Source organism: Haliotis asinina, chromosome 10, assembly GCF_037392515.1.
Source record: "Haliotis asinina isolate JCU_RB_2024 chromosome 10, JCU_Hal_asi_v2, whole genome shotgun sequence".
Taxonomy (NCBI): Eukaryota; Metazoa; Mollusca; class Gastropoda; order Lepetellida; family Haliotidae; genus Haliotis; species Haliotis asinina.
Window position 1 is genome coordinate 35,950,899 of NC_090289.1, and position 23,090 is coordinate 35,973,988.

The 23,090-nt window shown below is 40.4% G+C and overlaps 2 protein-coding genes across 2 annotated transcripts in view; one reads left to right on the top strand and one right to left on the bottom strand.

The window, feature by feature from the left end:
* Nucleotides 1-23,090, bottom strand: part of LOC137297648 (mannose-1-phosphate guanyltransferase alpha-A-like) — a 510,132-nt gene that overhangs the window by 412,469 nt on the left and 74,573 nt on the right. The window lies entirely within an intron of this gene.
* LOC137297729 (chitinase-3-like protein 1) lies at nt 678-14,632 on the top strand. Its single transcript, XM_067829672.1, has 10 exons — nt 678-791; nt 2,042-2,109; nt 2,951-3,390; nt 4,443-4,561; nt 5,521-5,641; nt 5,950-6,138; nt 6,970-7,089; nt 8,056-8,335; nt 13,681-13,818; nt 14,277-14,632. Exons 2-10 carry the CDS (start codon nt 2,049-2,051, stop codon nt 14,525-14,527), a joined length of 1,719 nt encoding a protein of 572 aa, XP_067685773.1. The 5' UTR covers nt 678-791; nt 2,042-2,048; the 3' UTR covers nt 14,528-14,632.

Below are 23,090 nucleotides of genomic sequence, written 5' to 3' on the forward strand. Positions count from 1 at the left end.
ACCAAAACAAACCCAACCAACCAACCAACCAACCAAACAAACAACCCCAAACCCAAACAAACAATAAGAAAAACCAAAAATAAAACAGAGACAAAAAACCAAGTAAACAAATTAAAACAAACGTTTCATACAGTTTCGAATGGGTTCCCTGTTGTCAATTGACAGTAAGGAACCGACAGGATTTCCAATTTGACATGCCCAAATTAGCCAGGTGAGACAGCCAAGCATGGTTGTAAACTTGGTCCGGACATGTATTTTAATTCTTATCCAGTGTTAATATCTGATTAATATCAAATCATATTTCCGGGTATCGAAAACAAAATAGCATCTGTAAATGCGAATACATATGAATCCCATGCGGGGTGGTCTTTCGATCTGGCCTCCCGCATATAATACCACGATCTGACTAAGTGTGTGAATGGTTGAGTTTGAGTCAGCGTGGCCTAATGTGATCGTTGGTCTGCCAATTACTCTTTCGTGGTTGTATATTGACATAATACATCTAGGATATGACATTATTGCTTTTAAAATGTGTAATTAAATTTCATTATTCGTTTTTGAAAAAAACGCAATCAGCTCTCATTATCAAAGTTCCTGTTCCACATTGATAAGAAGCCAGTTGACCTTGTTATCATCCACTCGACCTGTTTCGTGTAATTTGTGTGTGTTGCAATCATTAGGTCGTGTGTCATGTTCGTGTATGAACTTAACAGAGTATCCGGTTGGATTGTACTCCAACCTACGTCACGGTATTTCCGATCGATACCTATTACTACATGAATCTGCTTCAGGTAAGTCCGTATACACTCTTGTTAGTGAGATCCATTTAGGAAAACAACGGGACGAAATATCCGTATCTCCAACAGGCAACCCGTTTAATACGAAATTCATTTTTACACTGGATGGTTCCTCCCACACCGACCTCTGTCCTCACTCCCATAGTTGTTAACAGTGTTGAAGACCAGTTACAGTATGTCACCTGTTGAATTGTTCATGACTGTTATCATTACTGACGACACACTATCATCGCAAGGAACGATATCATGCAGAATTAGATTAGACGAATTCCTTATTCATTCCTTCCTTCCGAATTCATGTTAGAATCTTATTTTAGTCCTTTGGGGTTCGGGCGATGAATGTATTTCTGCTTCATTACATGCTTTTCCGACATCATAAAGTTTGGGCAAGTACTGAAAGACAGGCTTATACCTTCCGCATAAACTTTCGTACGATCTCGGTCGGTTTCAAGGGATGCTGTTTCCCTTATACGACTCTGACAGAAATGTACAGTTGCGGACCTCAGGTGAATTAGGGTCCTTTGATCGAGGGTTCGAATCCTAGATTCGCTCTGACTACATTTCTAGTGTTGATGACATCGGTATCGTGATCGTAAGATTAAAAGAATTTCAAGTGAGTGACTGAGTGAGTTTAGTTTTACACTGCACTCATCAATATTCCAGCTATATGGTGGCGGTCTGTAAATAATCCAGTCTGGACCAGACAATCCAGTGATCAACAACATGATCATCGATCTGCGCAATTGGGAATCGATGACATGTGTCAACAAAGTTAGCGAGCCTGACCACCCTATCCCGTTAGTCACCTCTTACGACAAGCATAGTCGAATTTTATAGCAAACATGGGGTGCTGAAGGCCTATTCTACCCAGGACCTTCACGGGTGAAAGAAGTTCAAGACGTCTGTATCCGACACTCACGAACTAAAACAAGAGAAAACACATTTTCTTTGTATGTGTACAATGGTCGCTAGAGACATTACTGGCAGATACGTTGTGTGAACACGATCAGCCCATTGTTGGATTAATGTTAACAACATTTCTCAATATTATAAATGATCTTAAAGTAATAAATGATCTTAAATGTGACTTCATCCACTTCCTCAAATCGTGATCTCTGTTACTTTTGAGACAATTTCAACGTTGGTATCATAGACAGATATCCTCTTGATGAATATAAACATGTAACGTCAATGTGTATATGTATATGTAATAATAATAAATTTAAATTCATTACTCTTTGAAGTGGCGCCATGGCGAGCTTTTACCTGTTGACGGTATTGATGGTGTTATCAGTGCAAGAGAAAAGCAAAGGTGAGGTACCGGGGAACTAATTGTTCCTTGACCGCTGTCCATTCATATAGGTATGCAGTTTCAGCATCTCATTCACTAGAAATGAATGAATGGAATTGCATATAGAGGTGTAGGTCTTTTAAATGTTCTAATGATGTCCATCATTGTTCCGCTACTCATGCCAGTTTGTAGCATCACATTTATTCTGTCATTTTCTTGTACAGTCTTTTCCCTACGATGTCAGTTTTAAAGACAATTGTCCAAACAAAGTCATGTGACCCAACTGACCTTGCGGCTCCTTTACTATCTAAATCGGCCAGTCCCACTAATTATTAAACAATTTTGAAGAACATCTTTGTTTTTGATAACTGGCTTTAAGTCATAAGGTAAGGATGATCCCTACGTAGTGGTCCTTGTCACATTAGGGTGAGTGAGTGAGTTTAGTTTTACGCCGCACTCAGCAATATTCCAGCTATATGGCGGTGGTCTGTCAATAATTGAGTCTGGACCAGACAATCCAGTGATCAACAACGTGAACATCGATCTGCGCGAAATTGGAAACCGAAGACATGTGTCAACGAAAGTCCTCATATCTGGAGCAAGAAGGGGCTGGTGTTGTAGCCAAGCGGTTAAAGCATTCGCTTGTCACACCAAAAGCCCGGTTCGATTTCCCACATGGCGTGAAGCCCGTTTCTGGTGCCCTTGGCCCCGATGTTGCTGAATGCGGCGTAAAACTATACTCACTCACTGACGCAAAGGATTTTACCTATATTATTTTCGATTGAAATATGCATCAACTAAATAAACAGAAAGTCGATCCATCATACACCAATATCTTTAGCCATTATTTTGTCATCTCCAGTTGCTGGATACATCACCGCCTGTTATTTCACCAGCTGGTACGCTCAAACCAGTCTCACCCAAGTTCGTCTACCGGTTGAGGACGTTGATCCTCTTCTGTGTACACATTTGATGTACGCCTTTGCATACGTAGATATACCATCCAAGTCTGTAGTTGCGGCAGACCCAGCTAAGGAATGCAGTAATGCTGGTATGACAGGACGTTATGAGAAGTTTAACCAACTCAAGTCGAGGAATCCAAACCTGAAGACGCTTTTGTCAGTGGGCGGTCAAGGCTCAGCGAACACAGTTTTTTCCCAGCTGTCATCCTCGTTATTGTCCTTGCAACAGTTTGCTCAAAATACTATCAAATTCTTAAGAAAGCATGGTTTTGATGGATTGGATGTCGACTGGGAGTACCCCACTGCTGAAACCAAAGACCAGTTTACAAGTCTTCTCAAGGTAACCATAGGTGTCCGTTAATGAAAAGTAGCTCTTCGGAAAATAATTGTTCATAAGTAAATCTAAATCTGATGACAACATAGGCAAACCGCCAAGACCAGGGTTAGGGTTGAACTTCAGCAGCCCATGCTTGCCACAAGAGGCGACAGCGGGATCGGGTGTTCAAGCTCACTGACTTTGTTGATGCATGCCATAGTGTTCCAGTTGCGTCTAGACTGGTTGTTTCCATACCGCTGTCATACAGAGATTTCGCTGACTTGGTGGTAGCATGTCATCGTGTCACTTGGTGGTAGCATGTCATCGTGTCAAACTGCGTAGATCAATACCCACGACTCTAATCACAGGATTATCAGGTCCTACTTCGGTTGTTGATAGACTGCCATGATAAAACTGGAACTTAACTGCGTCAGTAACTAAAATAGACTCTAGATCCGTCTATCCAATAATTAGTATGAAACATGGATGCCACCTCAAGCTTTGCATTATGCATTCAGTTAACATGCTGTGGTGTGCTATGAAAAATGTTCAGCATGGTGACTGATTTACTCATGATATGTCGTTTACTTTAATACGGCCACGATGAACGTATTTCTAATAGCAATATTACTCGCAGTATGCGTCATCGAGGGCGTCGGTCTTGCCATAGTTTGTTATCTCGCCTAGCTATTTACACACTGGCGTTTGATATCCAATTGATTGGATGTGTTTATGAAATGTTTGCTTGAAATGAGTTTATTCACGTTTATGTACACTGAAGTTTTCCGCAGTATTAAACATTAAACAGTTACTGTATTAAAAGTTAGGCCACGGGCCGTATGCATGCCCTCGCTGTATTGTAGACTGCTAAATAGGAACGGTGGGGTTGAAATGGGATTAGATCACAGGTAGAAGTCTTACGTAGAGGTCACTGTGACACAGGTGAGGGGTTTGATCACATGTAGCGGTCATGACTGGAGGCTATCATGTTATAGATAGTATGATTAGACAATGCCGAAATAGGTTACGTGTCTGTTGCCGTTTAACCAAGAGTGTTTCTTCTGTATTTATTTTAGGTTTTGAGTGAAGAGTTTGAAAAAGAGGGCACGAATAAGGACCCACTGCTGTTGACCATAGCAGTCGCTTCCGGGGAGAACAAAATAAAAGCCGGCTATGACATCAAGGGTATCAACAAGTGAGTGTCACACAACAATGAATGGCTTCGTTACGATGTGCAATGTACAATTTAGTGTAAAGAGAGGATCGAAATACACCTCATGAACATGACGAAACCCCGAAGTGTACTACCCGACGTTTTGCTTCCGTTGTTACAACGTTATTGACTCCCATTTAGGTTGTCACAACGTTGACGTCTGACGTAAGTTTTACGTTGCCACAAGGTTAACGTTATTTGATGCAACGTGTTTTACGTTGTCGTAACGTTCTGTATAACGTCAATAGTTAAATAGTTTTATCAATAGTTAACCGTACAAAGCAGAAATTCACTCCAATGTTTATACGTCAGTTTGCATGTTTAGCAATGTGTTTCCTGAAGCGGCAGCTGAATTGTCAAATCGAATCTCAAAGTGAAATGTTTTAGAGAAAACTGTCGTGACTCAAAGTTTCTTCAACGTAAATTTGCAACGTTGTTATTACGTTGTGGTATAATGACGTAATACTTACGTTGTGACGAAGTTGTCTCATGACGTTACCAATCTGCAACCTTCCCACAACGTTGACAAAACGTGTGCGTTAGCTGGTATACGTATGTCGTACGTCCAAACAGTTCTGTGGAGAAACTCATCCTAGAAAAGATTGCCACGTGGCAACGTATCCGTAATTCTAGTAGCGAGGGAGATCAATACACTTCCGAGGCACAATAATCAGGAACCATGCTACAGTGCACTATAAACAATGTTACCTTAAGAAGTTAAAATAACTGTAGATATACGCATGAAAACGAATAAGGAGCACACGAAAGTACAAGTGTTCCTTTTTCTTTTACTGGTTTCTTCAGGTATGTATTGCACTGTGGGTGAAACTTTGGACATAAATAAAGGAACATATGTACTTTCACGTGTTCCCTTAGTTAGTTCCATGAGCATATAATGTTTAATAATGCATTACACTCAATAAACGACCATTGAACTTCAGATACGTGGACTTCATCTTTGTGATGACGTACGACTTTTCCGGAAGTTGGAACAAAGTGACCGGGTTTGACAGCCCCCTCCGAGCTAGGAACGACAGTAACTTCTCGCCCCTTTACAATGTGGTCAGCACACCTTGTGTAGCTTACCTTATCTCACAATGTCAAGACGTCCAAGTCCCTATATGTCCCCACTAGAAAAAGAATAACAATTACAATAATTACAATAAAGGCAACACTAATAAATACCGCTTTTGAAAAAAAATAAATATCCGTTTTGCTTGCGATAAATGTAACCTTTAGTTTGGTATTGCTGTAAGCTTAATAAGAATGTTTTCCATCCGGTGAACAATTTCAAAGTCACCACGATCAACATTGTTCTTTCTACTTTGCCTTAGAGTGTATGGAATAAATGTTAGGTTGAATAACTCCAGCAATACGCCCTGAACGTGTGGATCAATGGGGGTGCGGACCGGAGCAAGGTAATCATGGGGCTGACGGCTGCAGGGGCTAGTTTCACCCTCAAGAACATCAGCAATCACAACGTGGGGGCACCTGTTCAGACTGGAGGAGGCCCACCTGGTCCTCTCTATAAGCAACAGAGCAGACTTATATATCCAGAGGTAAGTATATCCATCTGAATTACCACAGCCGATGCAGTTCCACTAATACTCTCATGATTACATATCCATTGAATCTCCTCCTCCCCCTCCTCCTCCTACTGCTGCTGCTACTACTACTACTACTGCTGCTGCTGTTGCTGCTACTACTACTACTGCTGCTGCTACTACTGCTACTGGTGCTACTACTACTACTACTACCAGCACTACGACTACTACTTCTACTACTAGTACTAGTAGAGACCAGCAGCAGCAGCAGCAGCAGCAGTAGTAGTAGTAGCAGCAGCAGCAGCAGCAGCAGCAGCAGCAGTAGTAGTAGTAGTTGTTGTTGTTGTAGTAGTAGTTGTAGTATTAAGTAGGTAGTAGTGGCCATGGTAAAGTTCTTAACAACTTCTATTTCTATTTCAAAATAAATACAGTATCAATAAAAATACAGGTAGATAGAAACTTGGTTGACACATGTCATGGTATGTAGGTCGATCCTCATGATGTCAGTCACTGGATTGTCTGTACCGGATTCGATTATTTAACTGGAAAATGTGTGGATGGTTTTGAAAAACAAACAAACAAAACACACATTGTTTATAAATTTACATCACATCAGAGGTATCAGTTGTGCTTACGATGAATCACACCAAGAAATCCCAGTCTAATCTTAACAAATGCTTCTGTTTCTTCTGCCATGTCATGTAATTTCTTGGATGTGATGTTTTCGAATAATAAGGATAGACGTGCCCCTTTAAACACAACTGAAATATCGAAACAAATGTCTTGGATGTTGTTTCAAGTTCGTATACTGAGTGATATGAAGTGGTGTCACTATATTTGTTTAAGATCTGCAAGTACTTGAAGGAGGGATGGACTCGAGTTTGGGACGATGACCAGCAGGTGCCTTACGCCTACAAAGGCGACCAGTGGGTGGGGTACGATGACCAGCAGAGCTTTGGCCTCAAGGTAACGCACTATCGTATATACTCCACTTTATTTTTGTACATGTTTGACATTAATATCCCGACACATCCGATGTTTACATGAACCCGATACGTATTTGACTGCAGGCACTTTACAGATGACTTAAATCGGGCAAACACTTCATCCAAAGTTTATCTCAAAGAGGCAGATGCTGGTTCATTGTCTTAAAATCAGTTCCTTTCAAAGAACCGTCCACCGAGAGCCACTATGGACTGGCGGTAAAGACGTTCGTTTACTAGGGGTTAGGACGGTTGAAAGCTGACGATAAAGACGCATGTGCAGTGGAGAGAAGAAGGTTGTAGGCTGACGATTAAGAGTTCTGTGGACAGAAGTGGTTGTAAACTGAATTTAGAGTAGTAAGTTGTGGACGTCAGTTGAGTAGGTTGTGGACTGATGGTAGAGTAGGGTCTGGACTGATGGTAGAGCAGGTTGTGGACTGATGGCACAGTATGTTATGGACTCAAGATAGAGTGGGCTGAAGACTGAAATGTAGATTAGGCTGTGGATTGAAGGTAGAGTATGTCGTGGGCTGAAGAGTAGAATAGGTTGTGGACTTGATGTAGGTAGGTTATGGACTGAACGTAGAATGTAGTTTGTGGACATAAGATTAGATTTGTGACGGAGGGTGAAGTTGGTGATGAACTAAAGAAAAGGGTTGATGGGGTGTCATGAAAAAGTAAAAGAGGTTGTAAACTATAAAAATATAGTGAGTTGTGGCAGTTGACCGAAGGTACATCGTTCTAGATACCGTTAGTTTTGGACCATGGCCTTAAAGTAGAGTTCTCCATTAACCTTAGTTTTATTTCTGCAAAGATATATCATGACAATGTGGTATTTGAACATTTAACCACATCCATGTCGATATTATGATATATTAACACAAAAAAACTTGGTAGCCGTCGACAAATAAAAGCATAGATAATTACACCACCCCTCGTGTAATTGCAGGTCCAGTATGCCATTGACGAACATCTTGGGGGAGTCATGTTTTGGGAGTTGAGCTTCGATGACTCCAAGAACTACTGCAATAACGGAGCCTTTCCCTTGCTCCACGTTGTCAAACAAACCTTTGCCAATCATTACATCGACGTAACAGCTACAGGCACACCTGAGGCCGGTTCAACAGATGCAGCGTTACACACTACCGGTGCAACCGAAGAAAATCCAATTGAAACTGCATCCTCAACTCCATCCCACAAAACGGTCACAGTAGATTCCAACAATGGTGGTATTACATTTACTGGAACCACTAGTATAGCGGTCCTGACAGTTTGTGGTGTATGGGCGTATCTTTGACTGTCTTGAAAGTGTGTTATAGACATCTTCCCAATGCAAATGAGACACCAGTTCATAGGCCATCGATTGTAGGAATAGTTATATATGCAGCGGATGCGAAGGCGGATATTTTCCAAATTTGCCATGGTTTCGATACAGGCGATCAAATGACAGCTACACTTACTGTTCACACCAATGATAACGCGTCGAACAGCTTGTTAGGTTTTAACATGATTTTTAATATGGCACCATAATGAAAAACCTATAAATTTATTTGTCAATTTTAGCTATAGTTACCTAACATGCCTCGAAACGTTTTTAGAAATGACGCTCAACATGAGAAGTCCGTTCCCTATCAGTATCGTATATGTTGATAAATATGTACTTAGAATGATCATGCTGTTAGAAAATGCGTGTTTGGCCCTGAGAACAATTCCATGCAGGAACTAAACTAAGCGTGAATGTTTCTTAATTTGATACCTGTATATTCTTGTTCAGTTGGGTTCATTTAGAATATTGACAGAGTTCACTGTTTGTTACATGGGAGGAGTATAGAGTGAGGGTGACAGACAGTTGTGCGAGAAAGGATTGAGACGGCGCAGCATAGGTTAATGAATCAATAACTCTGTCGGCATTTGTGCGCCTGCCTCTCGACCACCTGGCTGTCCCCACCTCTGTACTCCTCCCTTGTAAAAAGTGAGCTGTATCAATATTTCAATGATAGTTTGTTAAACGACATTTTTTGGACGAAAATTCTGCAAAAACCCCATTGAGTCGGCATGATGTTTTGTATATGATCAGCGGTTCATTGAGCATTTGATATTTATTAGCTTTCGCGACTGCAATTCATCGGTTCGCTTTTGAGCCAAACGGACTATAATCAATGAGTCTTGACCAGACAATCAGGCATTCAGTAGCATCAGCTTCGATCAACGCGTTTGGGACACCATGACATGTGTCAACCAAGTCAGCGAGCCTAACCACCAGATCCGGTTAGTCGCCTCTTACACTGGTAGGGAACTTGGTTGCAGTGAGGAGTCTTAGTGATTTTTTTCTTTGAGAAAAAAAATCGGAGAATATGAACATGAATTGATGATCACTCCTCATCACCTCAGCTTGTAAAATTCACATCCAAAAATTCTGCAAACATTCATTTATTAAGAGAATAAGCTATAAATCCAAAGGCACATAATTTTTTTAACAAAACACTGTTACACGCGCATTGTCATCATATTATGCATGCATAATTGAAGACTGTACTTCTGAGCCAAAAACTGAATGAGATGCAGTATGTGGACCGTGTGGGTGATCTCCTTCACCTACAGTAGTGGGATAAACAAGAATGTTGTCTGAATGGAAACAAGAATGAGCTTCCCTGTCAATAAGGATTGCCACTAAGTGTACTTCTTAGTTCATTATCTTTTCATTATTATTATTATTCATGTTTTACAAATGAATACTTATTATTATCTAGTATATTATTGTGTGTTAATTATAGAAACAAAATTCTGTTGTAATCAGAATAAAATTATTTTGTTAAATACGGTAACGGGTTTGAATCATCTAGCGTGTTTTGATAGCATAGCCGGGAGAGCCACGTTCCATGTTCGCGCAACCTAACTATTGCCGGGAGAGCCACATCAGTTTTGGCTATTTGTTTTGGAAATATGTGTTTCCCGGCCTGTATCCTGTGATTTTTGCGGGATGTATACACATTTTGTCGTCAGACATATTAGATAACCGGGGCGGTGCATTTACCTAGTGGTTTGAAGGTTCGTTACCCCGAAAACGTATTTCAGGTGTCTCTGCTAAAATATTGCTAAAGCGGCGACAAACTTCACTCGCTATGAAAAAAAACGTTTTCAGCACAAGATTAAATACTTCCGTTTACATTTTTCATTACTACCCATTGAAGCTAAATAATTCGGATGCACTTTGCATTTCCAAATTGCCTCCTTGAAATCATGCTAAGTGCTATTTCCGGGAAGGTAATCCAACCATTCATTAAATAACATCAAACCAATGTTGCATACTCAGTGAGTGAGTTTAGTTATACGCAACACTCAGCAATATTCCAGCTATACAGCGGCAGTCTGTAAATAATCGAGCCTGGACCAGACAATCTAGTGATCAACAGCATAAGCGACAATCTGCGCAATTGGGAACCCATGACGTGTCAGCCACGTCAGCGAGCCTGACCACCCGATCCCGTTAGTCGCCTTTTGTTACCAAGATATGCCCAAATTGACTGGGCGCTTGCACAACCAGGATGTGTTGTGTGATTCAGTTTGTGGTGACCTGTTTGATGCAATGTAAAGTTTTTGTTATATTTGATGAGTATAATGCAACAGTACCAGAATGACATGCGCATACACACAGAGGCAGGTACACACACTGCAAATCTGTGACTCCCCTCCCTCACCAGAACAAGATGGGTGACATCCAACCAGGGTACGATACCGCACATGGGTACAATGTGTCAGGACCATTACTGTTAATGCCATGATATTGCGGGAATATTGCTGAAAGCGGCGTAAAATCATTCTCACTATTTTGATATGTAAAATAGAGATTAACCTGTTATTATTTCTTTCACCTTCATGACGATTGCCGTTTGATGAGATTGATGAGGAAAATACCATTCCTCCTTGAGGATCTGATGAACGTTGGAGCAACTAAATTAACATTACTATCTGCAAAGAAATATGTAGATATCAGACACACAAAGCCGTTTTGGATTTTCATGCGTGAGCCCTACCACATAACTACCACACCGGTGAAGAGTTACGTCCCTTTAGACACGACCAATCGAGGCGCATTGTCAAATACGATACTAGTGTACCGTATTGTAGCTGCGACAGTTATTTATCATGTTTAATCAGCGATTACAAACAGTTTCATTTGCATCGTTATGCAAAGCACAATGAAGAGTAACTATTGAGAATCGAGACCAACGCAGTTAATATCAATACTGCATAGAAAACAAACTGGTAATACTAGTCGATAATCGTTCTCGTACTTCGCCTGTTTGAGAAGACCTTGTGCATGTGTTACAAGGGGTTTCTGACGAAAATACAAGAAAACTAATTCATACTGGAACATGCCTGCTCGCGGAAAAGGCGTTGGAAGAAGAAGAACTCAAACACAGCGGCTGGTAAACAGGAAATCGACTGAACATGCCGCGGATCTGTCTGTCACAACTGCTTCTGCCGACAAGTCCAGCCTAATTGCGGAAGTGAAACACATGCGCAGAAGCCGGGGCAGTCGCAGCGTCAAACCTGATCCGGTGGCGGGAAAAAAGACGGATAGGAAGTCTCTCGTCTCTGCCAGGCTGACAGACATCAAGAAGGGGATTTCGATGATCAGCGAATCAGAAACGTGCCCATTTAGTGGTGAGAACTTCATTCAGAAAGCTCCGGTAGCTTTACGTTTGCTGTTATTTTTATTTCAGTTTATTGGCTTATTCCCGATTTAATGATATAAATATTTCATTTACTGATATCACAAAGTCAAATTATCAATAGTATGGCCATTTATTTAAAGACTTTACCAACTTGAATGATTGATGTGAAATATAGTTACTGTCATAAATTCAGTAGATATTGTTTAGATATCACTCTTTCAAAATGTTCTGAAAACAATGAAGTGTGATATCAATAAATTACTTCTTGACTCTCGAAAAATGGAATTCTGGAATCGAGCGTAGTTCACCGCGCGTAGGGATCAAATATCGCGCTATAGCACTTCCGCTGTCTCGCTAGATCGCTACTTATCTCATGTTCTAATGCCCTCTTCAGATCCGGACAACCTCATTACCCTATATTCTACCATGACTACGTGAAATGCTTGAATTTGATTGGTCGATCAATAAAAGCAGACGGTATCAATCTGGATTGAAAATGCGTCTGATTTCACGGCACTTCACTGCGCACGTATGCAACACTGCCGCACTATTTCAGCTTGACCACCGACATGGCTAATATCAACAGACGTGATGTAAATGCGTACAAAACATTTATAAAAATTCGAAAAAATGCAATTATGTGATTTTTCTTCCACGAATATAAGTCAAACTCACTATCATATTATCTCCTATTATAAAAATGTTCAAACTCAATTACAATACACAGTCCCAAACAAAAACAAACGATATCTAACTTATAAATCAAAAAGTCTTGTGAAAATACATCCCTATCCATACAAATTATGCAGAAAACCGTGAGTAAACATTTCCCTACTTGGCAAATTATATATTTCTTTCCATTTAGAATGGGAAATTCATAAGATAACGGTCAGGCGAAACACCAAATTTATGCCAGTTAAAGATCTACTCCATCTACTCCTGTTGAATCGTTCAAAAATAGATGTCAGAAGTTGAACCACCAGTAAATCTGTTCTCTGGCAGCCTTGCCGGAACACAGTTACTGATCTATGTTAGTAACACTTTGAAAAAAGTTTGGCCATAATCCAGGCCCAAGTGATGAAAACAATGTTCTAAGGAATCCAAAGTTAGTAGTATGTACACAAAGCAGCACTCACGCCCTACCGTCGCATGTCGGGGTGAGGACACGTACGTGAAGACATGAGCGACCCTCACCGGTCGTAAAAATCAACAGTCTTTGATAAGTTACGGGCTCTAGGTCGATCAGAAAAGGATATATTCTAGAGGTGTAGCGGTTCCAAATGAAACTTAGAGACTATCCATTATGCATAACATTCTTCTGATTTCCCAACACAGTACGCTTATCTTCTAAACAGTACTTGGATGTTTCCGGTTCCTTAAAAGGGCGTCTTGTGTGAGATTGGGCGTTGTCGTGTGGAAAATAATTACTCTTGCTCGTTACATAAAGGGACCGATGTAATGAATATCATGTTTGTAAGGTTATACAGATAAATTGTCTTGGACGTGTAAGAGGTCTATTGGCAGGTCTAGGGATAAGGGTTAGGATTATGAAAAAATGCCTGTTGGTATGGGAGGTACCACATCATGACGCTTTCTTCTACATAGCTGTCCACAGCATGTGTGCATTTTTAAGCATTATGTTTCCCTCACAACACGACGTGTTCAATACAAGCCTGTTCTGCTCTGCAGTTGTGATACGCGGCCAGTGTTATGTTGACATTGTCATTGACACTTCATTGCCAACCAGTTAGCGACTAGTGGTGGAGAGACTTCCTTAACTGAAACTGAAAACGTTATTCCTTATTGATATTTATCTATACGCCACAACAAATGTCATTACACCTTCACTATCATTTCCATTGTTCTTATAAACATATCATATCTCTCTTCCACAGGAACAGTGCATTTTGTAACTTCACTGACCAAGGACACAGGCGTTAAGTTAAAAAGTACAGTTGTGTTTGACCAAGTTGACGAGAACATCGGAGGAGCTTACAGCCCGCAGACCGGAGAATTTACTGCCCCTGTATCAGGTACGACAGCTGGTGTTAAGGGAGAGGCCCTAGTTGTGTTACAGCTTTGTCAACACCACAACCGACACTTCGTGCTTCTCAACACTACCGACCTGACAAATCGTGATGCTAGTGAGATATGGCTGAAGGCAGTGTTAAGTCCGAGTCAGTTATTGCTGTATTGAGATCATTGAAGCATTGGTGCCCAGCAACCCATGCTTGTCATAAAAAGGGCGACAGACAGGATATGGTGGCCAGGGTTCAGTTGTCAGGCTCGATTACTTGGTGCTGCGTATAATCGTATACCAATTGCGTAGATCGCTGTTCATGATTTGAATCACTGGATTATCGAGTTCAGTTATTTACAGACCGTCATGATACAACTATAATATTGCAGAAAATATAAACAAGAAACAAATAATGTGGGCATTTTACTTTACATATCATTAACTTTCTTCATTTGTGTTTCTCTTCACCAGGATTTTACCTGTTCACTATCCAGGTGATGGTGACTTCTGGATCTGGTCAAGAATATGAACTTAAATCCGAAGACAGTGCCTATTCCACACGAGTCCGCGTTGAAAGTGCTTGGTCCACTGGTTCAGGGACTGCCGTGTTCCACGTCCAGAAAGGTCACAAGGTGAAGGTCATTAAGTACTACGGTCCAGACGGCGCTTTGAGACAGAGTCCATGGTCACGGTTTTCTGGCTTTCTATTGAGGGAATCCTGAAACGTGTGGACCTTTCAAGGCATCCATAGAATGCACCACATACAGTTAACAATGTCATGTTGGTTCCAACCTTGTGCAATGATCATATTAAAAGCTAGTCACCAGGCCTGATAATTTATAATTTTTTTCATTTATAACGACAATTTTTCACGTAAAACAATTATGACAGCTGGAAACGATTATGATTGGCGAAAATATTAACGGAGATTGAAGATGTCTTGAGTGCGACAATGTGACACAGTCGTGTATAAAGTGATGGACAGTGACCGGAAACTGAATCTGCGTCAAAGTACAAAACTCGCTTACGTTCATGTGTATTGGCCAAGGAATTTCGAAGGATGGGCGGACTCTGCTTCGTGTTCCAAGTTAAAAGTGTTTAATATGTTGAATTCTGCTTTAGAATACGTCCCCATTTTCTAGGTAAGCAGTTCTAACGTGACAGGTGCTTGCACCGCGTGGTGCCTATAAAGTAGATCATGAAGTAGTCTGACACACTCCGATCGAGGGGAAGAGAACTCACCCCTTTCTGAAGTTGCTTGGTTTGTTGTTTAATCGTGCACTCAGTAATAGCAAAGGTCTAGTGTCTGAGTCTGGACCAGACAACATAATGAACAATCATCTACGCGATTGGAATACGGTGACATGTATCAACCTAGTCGGCGGTCACGATCACCCGATCCCATTAGTCGCCTCTTACGACAAGCATGGGTTACTGAAAATCAGTTCTAACCCAGTTCTTCACTCTGGAAACCTTGCCGTCCTGCATGTGCATTTACCAAAGATCTGCTTCGTACTTCAAGTGTTTAATAGTGTACATCATGCTAACTTATGCGTTGTGATAAGTTAGAAACGTTCATCTTTCAGTCCACACGTTCTAGGTACGATGGTCTAATGTCAAAAAGCTCACTGTGACAGCGCGTACGGTAGACGTCAGGGCTTTGGAATGTTGATCCCTCTTGGATGGGAAAATAACTCCGTAGTATATGAAGTACCCGCAGGATCCAAGGACATCTGAGGTACAAAGTTACGCCAAAATAGCCAGTTATCGTTGATCCGAATCTCATAGTCGTTCTGAAAGTGTTTCATGGCTTAAACACCAACAGGGGCGATATGGTAGCCTTGTGGTGAAAGCGTTCGCTCGTCACACCGAAAAACCAGTTCTATTCCTCACATGGATATAATGGGTATAATCCGACAGGATATTGCTGGAGTATTGCTAAAAGCGACATAAACCATCGTCACTCCCTCGCTTGTAGTTTCCCAAAATGAAAAACGTCCGTCATGTGCATGAATTCAGAATTTCAACCTCCATGTAGCTTACAGCCTATGATTGTAATAAACAGATATTCAAAGGGGCGTAAAACCCAATCTTACTTGCCCCACGTATGTTCGTCAATTCGAGTACCACACTGCTTGGTTGTGTACGGTAGCGGCATGTTTCGTAGGGTGACTTCAAGGGAAGGACTAGATCCAGCGTATACATTTCTGTCATTGTGAGATTCTTGAGAGGCATTTAGAAGTTGGTATTGCGGTAAAAGAGGTAACATTGGTGACAGCGTCTTTTCAGGCACGGCTTTTCTTGACTGTTCCTTGCCACTTTGTCAGGTGAATTGATTAATGGCCGTCACCCTCATCAGTTCACCTGAAGAAGGGACGAGGAACAGCCCAGAAACGTTGTGACATACAATAAACAAGACAGTTGTCATCCATATTGCTGGTCATTTACTTCTGTCTTAGCGGCTCGTCAGTTTAGCTATCAAGACAAAATAGGTTTGTCCCATTTATCGACAGTCTGAAGAAGTACAACTTCTTCCATGTAACAGCCCTTTAAAAGATGTCCTCTGTTTTGTACGGAATGAAGGGACTGTAAGTACAGGTAAGGATATCAGGCTATTCGGTTGTGTAGGTTGGGCTACAGCTTAAACATTTCTGTAATTTGATCCCATTTATCAACAGTCATATTTTTCAATTACAGAAGCGTCTGAAGTAATTCTTTTTTATATTTTAACAGCATTTTAATTACCTTTTTCTGTGTTTTGTGTGGATTACGGTCACGTACGATTTCACATTCTCATCGCTTTTAGCATACTCGGCTACTTTGGAGCTCCAGTATTCATTGATGGGAACTAGCTCAACGAATCTCTACTCTTTTCTCTGACGGAAAACTCACCGTTCAAGCGTTATTCAATCTAGTATCCTAAAAGCTGAGCAATAAACCACGAGTTACCACTGATGGTGTCAGCCTCAAGCAATCCGGGTTGGTAATGTATGGTGAGGGGCCAGCTGTGTACACCCATAAAACTGAACAGTGTTAGGATGTGGCGGATCTCGAGGTAGGGTCAAATAAGACACGTCTGAAATATGTTGGAAATTATGAATATGTCCAACCTAGGCTCAATGGAGTGATTTATGGAAACGATGTGAACGTTGCGCGTTGAGCAGGATATACTTTTCGGTATCATAAGTGTTGTTTTTTTCATTTCCACAATTTATTGAATTATTCTTTTGCTGCAATGTTAACTACACCTTCACTGGATGGACTGATGTTATCAAGCTTCGTTTAAGATGATCACCAACGAGTACAATCACCAAGAAGTATATGTCGACAGTTACTATTTTGTTCTAACAACATGGAGATAAGATCGTGATTTTAAGTATTGCAACGAAGTGCGGTGTAGCACGTATTATATTCTTGCTGAAGACGTTGTTTTCAAGGTATTATTTGGTCTGCTTTATTGCGGTCATATTACATCTTACTCGAGCAAATAAAAGTTACTGTATAATTTCCATTTCATATTAGTACTCTTTGACCATGAATGCACTGCCCCACTTACAGCCGATGACCTGCATAAATTATCAGCCACCTCATTGTGATTCTGAGATAAGAAAATAATTAACAAAAGGAAAACTATTCGGGCTAGGACAGGAAAACATGCACCCTCACTACACTTCGGATTTGGTTGCTGCAGCCTATGGTTTAGTATGCATTCCTCGTGAGGACATTTGGTATGTCAAGGACTCTATCTCACACTCAACCAGGAAGAGAGTTTCAAACATCACGTCAGACGTTCAATGTCAGAGGACACTCTCTCTTTGAACCCATCTCCATACAGTAATGACACCGTGCCAATCAATCCAAAATGAATACCAAACTTGTCATACTTTACATCAGACCTAGAATACCAGTCTAATATACCTAGACTTAAGAAACGTGGCTGAAGACCTCTCATCTCAACTATCAATTTAGAGTCACAACAGACACTATCAACAGGATCCCTCATTTCTATAAAAACTATACGTTGTCGTTGGAATTGATTTAATGACTCCGTACATTGATAATGATTGAGTAACTAAATGAGTAAACAAGATCACATCTTTCTGAATTTGGCAATAAACCACAGGGAAACTGAGGCATAAATACTTTTCATTTCTAGACAAACATTAACTTCCCTAAGTGTGTGCTGATATTTCATGGCCCACTAAGATGGAGATGGTCAGTTACACAAGTGACCAGGAACTTGACAAGTGGACTCATGATGACCCCATTGTAATTTTCATGAAGCCATGCAACCAACCTGTTGGGAATACACTCACTGGTGTCAAGCTCATTGTATTTGTTGAATTTAAGTTGAAACAGCAACGAGGCATCTTCAATAGACAGCGTCCAGAGGCTGTTGCCATCTTTCAAACTGGGAGAAATCCTGCCGTGTCCAGTACGTTCAATGTTTCTCAGCCTGTGATTAACAGACCATGAAAAATATTTTCAGAGTTCCAATTTGTTGACGACCAATGCCGTTCATAGTGCCCCACGTGAAGAGGACAAGGTCGTCGGATCCAGGCAGACTCGAACCAAAACCGATCTCAAAGAGCAAGTGAAACGGAAATGCAGCTTATTTCCATGCTCTACGGCACTTATAAATAAACATATTGCCAAGCGACGTCAACGTATATGTAATGTTTTCGAAAGAGTTCCGATTAACTTCGAATTTCCATCATATGTGTGGCCGTGTCGTCGAAATGACCGTAAAGCCAGTGCCAACCTGAGATCTCATGGACTTAGATAGGTTATGGGGAAGAGTGGCATCTATGGTTGAGCCCCCAAACCCTCTTCATGTTGCTTAACGACCGCTGACTGGACCGTGCTATCGGAGCAACACACTTACTCGTCTTGTCCGTTTTCAATACGTGTGAAATAACATGAAAATAACATGTCAAAACCACGGTGGTTAAGATGTTTTTAGAATGTTAGTTTTCAAAGGACAAATATTCGACACAGAAATTGATGACATCCATAATTATTTAACTGAATGCTATTCTGATATTAATGAATTGGTGTTAGCCTCATGCTTTGCTGAAAGCGAAATATTTGATAGGACAGATCACCTAAATGAAAGACCCTTGAAGGTCCGGGGTTGAATAGGCCTTCAGCAACCCATGCTTGCCATAAAAGGCGACTATGCTTGTCGTAAGAGGCGACTAACGGGATCGGGTGTTCAGGCTCGCTGACTTGATTGACACCTGTCGTCGGTTCCAATTGCGCAGGTCGATGGTCATGCTGTTGATCACTGGATCGTCTGGTCCAGACTCGATTATTTACAAACGGTCGCCATATCGCTGGAGTGAGGTGTAAAACTAAACTCACTCACCCACTCCTAATGAAACATGAAAAATGAAAAATTCGTAGGCCCAAATGATATGATTATTGAAATGTTGTGTTCCAGGTTTGTAGTTATGCCTTTTCTTTGCAAACGCTTTATTAAGCTGATAGAAAAAGTGCTTTCTCAACCAGTTTGCCATGTTTTCTAATGGTTCCGGTGCATATGAATGGTGATCCGAGTGACCCCAGACAACCGTAGTGAAAAATATTTACAACACTGTTACATAATACAATTTCTATATGGACAAACATGTGTGATATATTCCTGACTTTCATACTGGTTTTAGAAAGATTTTTTATACTTCAGATCATATACTTATACTTAATGAACCTCTCGAATAGACTTTGCACAACAAAATCATAATTTGCATGTACTCGTTGCAGTTGTAAATTTCAAAAACGTTGGATTCTGTGAATCGCTCTTTGGAAAGGTAAACTGGATGATATTATTATCATTTTGCAATGCGAGGTCATGCGTTCGTAGCAGGGATGATGAAACAGATTTCTTTGTTTGTCCCTAGGGTGTAAGACAAGACTGTAGTTTGAGTCCTGTCTTATTTTCATTTTTCATACTTCGAATACTTCGCTCTAGAGTTTGGAACTCAAGAAAATAGCGTCTGCGGCGGCGTTCGCCATTTTGGTTTGTCGGTACCAATTTTTTTCATATTTAAATGGTTTAAAAATCACGCTGATGGAATAATATGAACAATAAACATTCTCAAAACCATGAATGTATAATGATACAGAGTACATACAAATGTTATCTGTAGGTTTGACTACATCACGATAATCACCGATAGTATCGATAGTACCGCGTGAACCGGTTCGCGAAAAGTGTACCGCAATGTATCGTATTGTGAAGTTCGAATTGCAATATACCGGTTAGCCGGTATTATCGTCCACTCCTAGAAACTTTCAGTGAATCTAGAAAAAACAACTAAAGGTGCGATTTTGGAAAAGGTGGTTATTTAAAGGCAAGTCAGTCAGATTAGGGGTTCATTATTCAGATCGAGGAGTCTGGTTTTCAGGCACAGGGGACTTGAAAGAAATGTGCCAAAGATTTATCAAAGCGAACAAAGAGAACTTGAATAAGGCTATTGTCTGTTGTCCTCAAATATTATGTCACCTAACATTTTCTTTAAAGCTAATTGATACGCAGATACATCAGTTATGATATATGGTTTATTTGACCTAAATCTGGTAATCATGCTATATAGAAATAGAAAACAGAATAGTAAAAATTCCCTTTGTGTTCATTTGTCCATTTCATAATGACCTTCGAAAGAAATACATGAAAAGGTATTGGGTAGGGGTGCCACGGATGAAAGTTTTCATGTATATTTCAACGACTGAGAACGAATATCTTAGATAGATAGATAGATAGATAGATAGATAGATAGATAGATAGATAGATAGATAGATAGATAGATAGATAGATGTCTTTGTGGCGTGTCTCTAGCCTACATATACGAATAGAATAACGTGTATATTATTCATTTCACTGTGTAAGCGTTACTGGCTTTAACAGTTTCTGCAGTTCTCCTGGGTATCAGCTAATTGCGGGAACAGCTGACCAAATTTACGATGTCACTTTCCGATGTGACGGTGGTAGGTTGGGTTTCGATAATTTGTGTGATCAATGACACTTATTTACGACTTTTTTAGTGGACACGTGGCTATATAAACCCACAGTAACGACTGCTGTGGACGTCTTCACTGATCATTACGTCAACCATTGGCCTTGGTGTTTGGGTCTTCATTTTCATCGCCAGATATCTGACGTAAGTATATTTATCATAGACACAGGGTTTAATGTTTTTTTGCCTCCGTAGAATTGGGGTATGTGGGTATTAAGATTGCTTTACCAAAGGTATATACCAATATTTAGTCACTCGTGTCGTAAACATGGTATGCCATGGACACGAATATAATATTCTGTTTAATCCCGAAGTTGTTAAATTGCGGAAAATAAACCCAAATCTACTTTTAAACATGGGCTGATCACCCGCCGTCGCCGCATGTAGAATGCAACGTCACAGAAGAACCGTGACGTCATGGCATTGTTCATGACGTCACCATAACTCAGTGATGTTTTGCCTTAGGGCATCGTATGAAAAATAAGAAGTCCAATGTGTTCGCCCTCATGGGTAATGAACTATGGTTATGTTGGTGACCAAAAATTATATAATAATTTATAATATTTTTAATTTATTATATTTTATTTTTAATACATAATAATTTATAACTATATTATTTTGTTTTAGGCCCTGAAAGAGGATGAAACTGCTGGGACTAACTTTCGTTATTTTCGCAGGTACTGTGTGCTCACCTAACCGTGTAATGATCTTGTGATGTATTCTTTAGTAAATCCATATAAGATAAACTGATCAACTATCAATTATATTATATGATCGATGTAACCCCTAATATACGAATACGTTTGTTGTAGTGAGCGTACACTCTGTGTCCTGCGATTGCGATCATTAATAAAAAGTTCTCCATTGAACATTGAATCTTTGGTCGTCAAAACACAAGACAATGAGGATTTGGTTAACGGCGGCTTTAGAAATGTTTGGGTGCTAATAAATTTCGAGTCTATGTCATTTATAAGAAATGTATATGAAAAAAAGACGCTTCACGTTAGAGTTATCAGGTTTTTGGAAAACATTCTCAAAGCAGACATTTAACATAGTTGTAAGGAGCCTTTGAACTAACACGCGAACACATTTCTGTCATCTGATTCTTGCTGTAGTCCAGTACGATTGCTGTTATTTCCTTTCTATATACTCCAGCATAACGCTTCTTTGTTTTGGTTGTTTATCACCGCGCTCAGCAATACTACAGCTGTTTTACTGCAGTCTGTAAATATTTGAGTTTGCACCTGATAGTTATAGTGAAGTGATCACAATCATCACGAGCAAACATTGACAAATAAAGACAAGAGACCTGCTCGGACCACACAAGCCATTCGTGGCCCACTACTTTATAAGATGTTCACTGGTCACGAGGGGGCCATGGGCTCATGTACCCTCGAGGTTTCTTTATGTTCCTCGAGGCGTGTTTTAGTTAGGATTATGACTCAGCATTGTTTCAAGTATATGGAAGCAGTCGAAGTCGGAGCATTAACCACACAATCCGGTGATGGACTTCACGAGCATTTACATAATTGCGATAAGATATTATGCATCAACTGAGTTAGCAAGCCTGACCACCCGATCATTTTTAAAAGAAAGATTGCGAGTTAGACTGGTGTACAGCAACGCCAGTTGACAACGAAGTATAAACAACTTTATTTGTTTCACTTTCACTAGCATTCGTCAGCAACGTGATGGCATTGCCAGTTTTCATGTGAAGGGTCGTGTTCCAATGTATTTCCACTGAAGGTGTAATGGTTCGTTTGGAAGGCGTTGTTACGTCACAAAGTATAATGTTTGTATTAATCGAGTGGTATTTATATAAAAATTAATAGTCTTAATAGTTAGTCATGGGTTTTGCGGGCCTTTGGTGATATATTTGCTAGAATAATGACCCATTTCGATGACATGGTGATACCACTCCCTAAGGAATGGTTCTGTGTTAAGTTACATATGCCTCAGAACAAAGCGATGGTCATATGGAACAATACTGTCGATTACACATGTCAGAGTAAAGGTGCTGTTGGATGCTACTCCGAAACACTACTGGTTTTGTATCTATCCGAGTAGTTGCAGCATGAGATACACAGTATCGGTACCTGTCAGAGTGACTGTACCATGTGATACACAGTATCAATACCTGTCAGAGTGACTGCACCATGTGATACACAGTATCAATACCTGTCAGAATAATTGTACCATGAGATACAACAGCATCAAACTCTGTTACAATCAAGGTGCCATGAGACATCAATTTATTGATATTTGCCAG

Coding starts and splice junctions, on each gene's coding strand:
- LOC137297729 (XM_067829672.1), top strand. CDS start 2,049: ATGGCGAGCTTTTACCTGTTGACGGTATTGATGGTGTTATCAGTGCAA. Junction 3,391..4,442: donor AGTTTACAAGTCTTCTCAAG/GTAACCATAGGT, acceptor TATTTATTTTAG/GTTTTGAGTGAAGAGTTTGA. Junction 5,642..5,949: donor TCTCGCCCCTTTACAATGTG/GTCAGCACACCT, acceptor GAATAACTCCAG/CAATACGCCCTGAACGTGTG.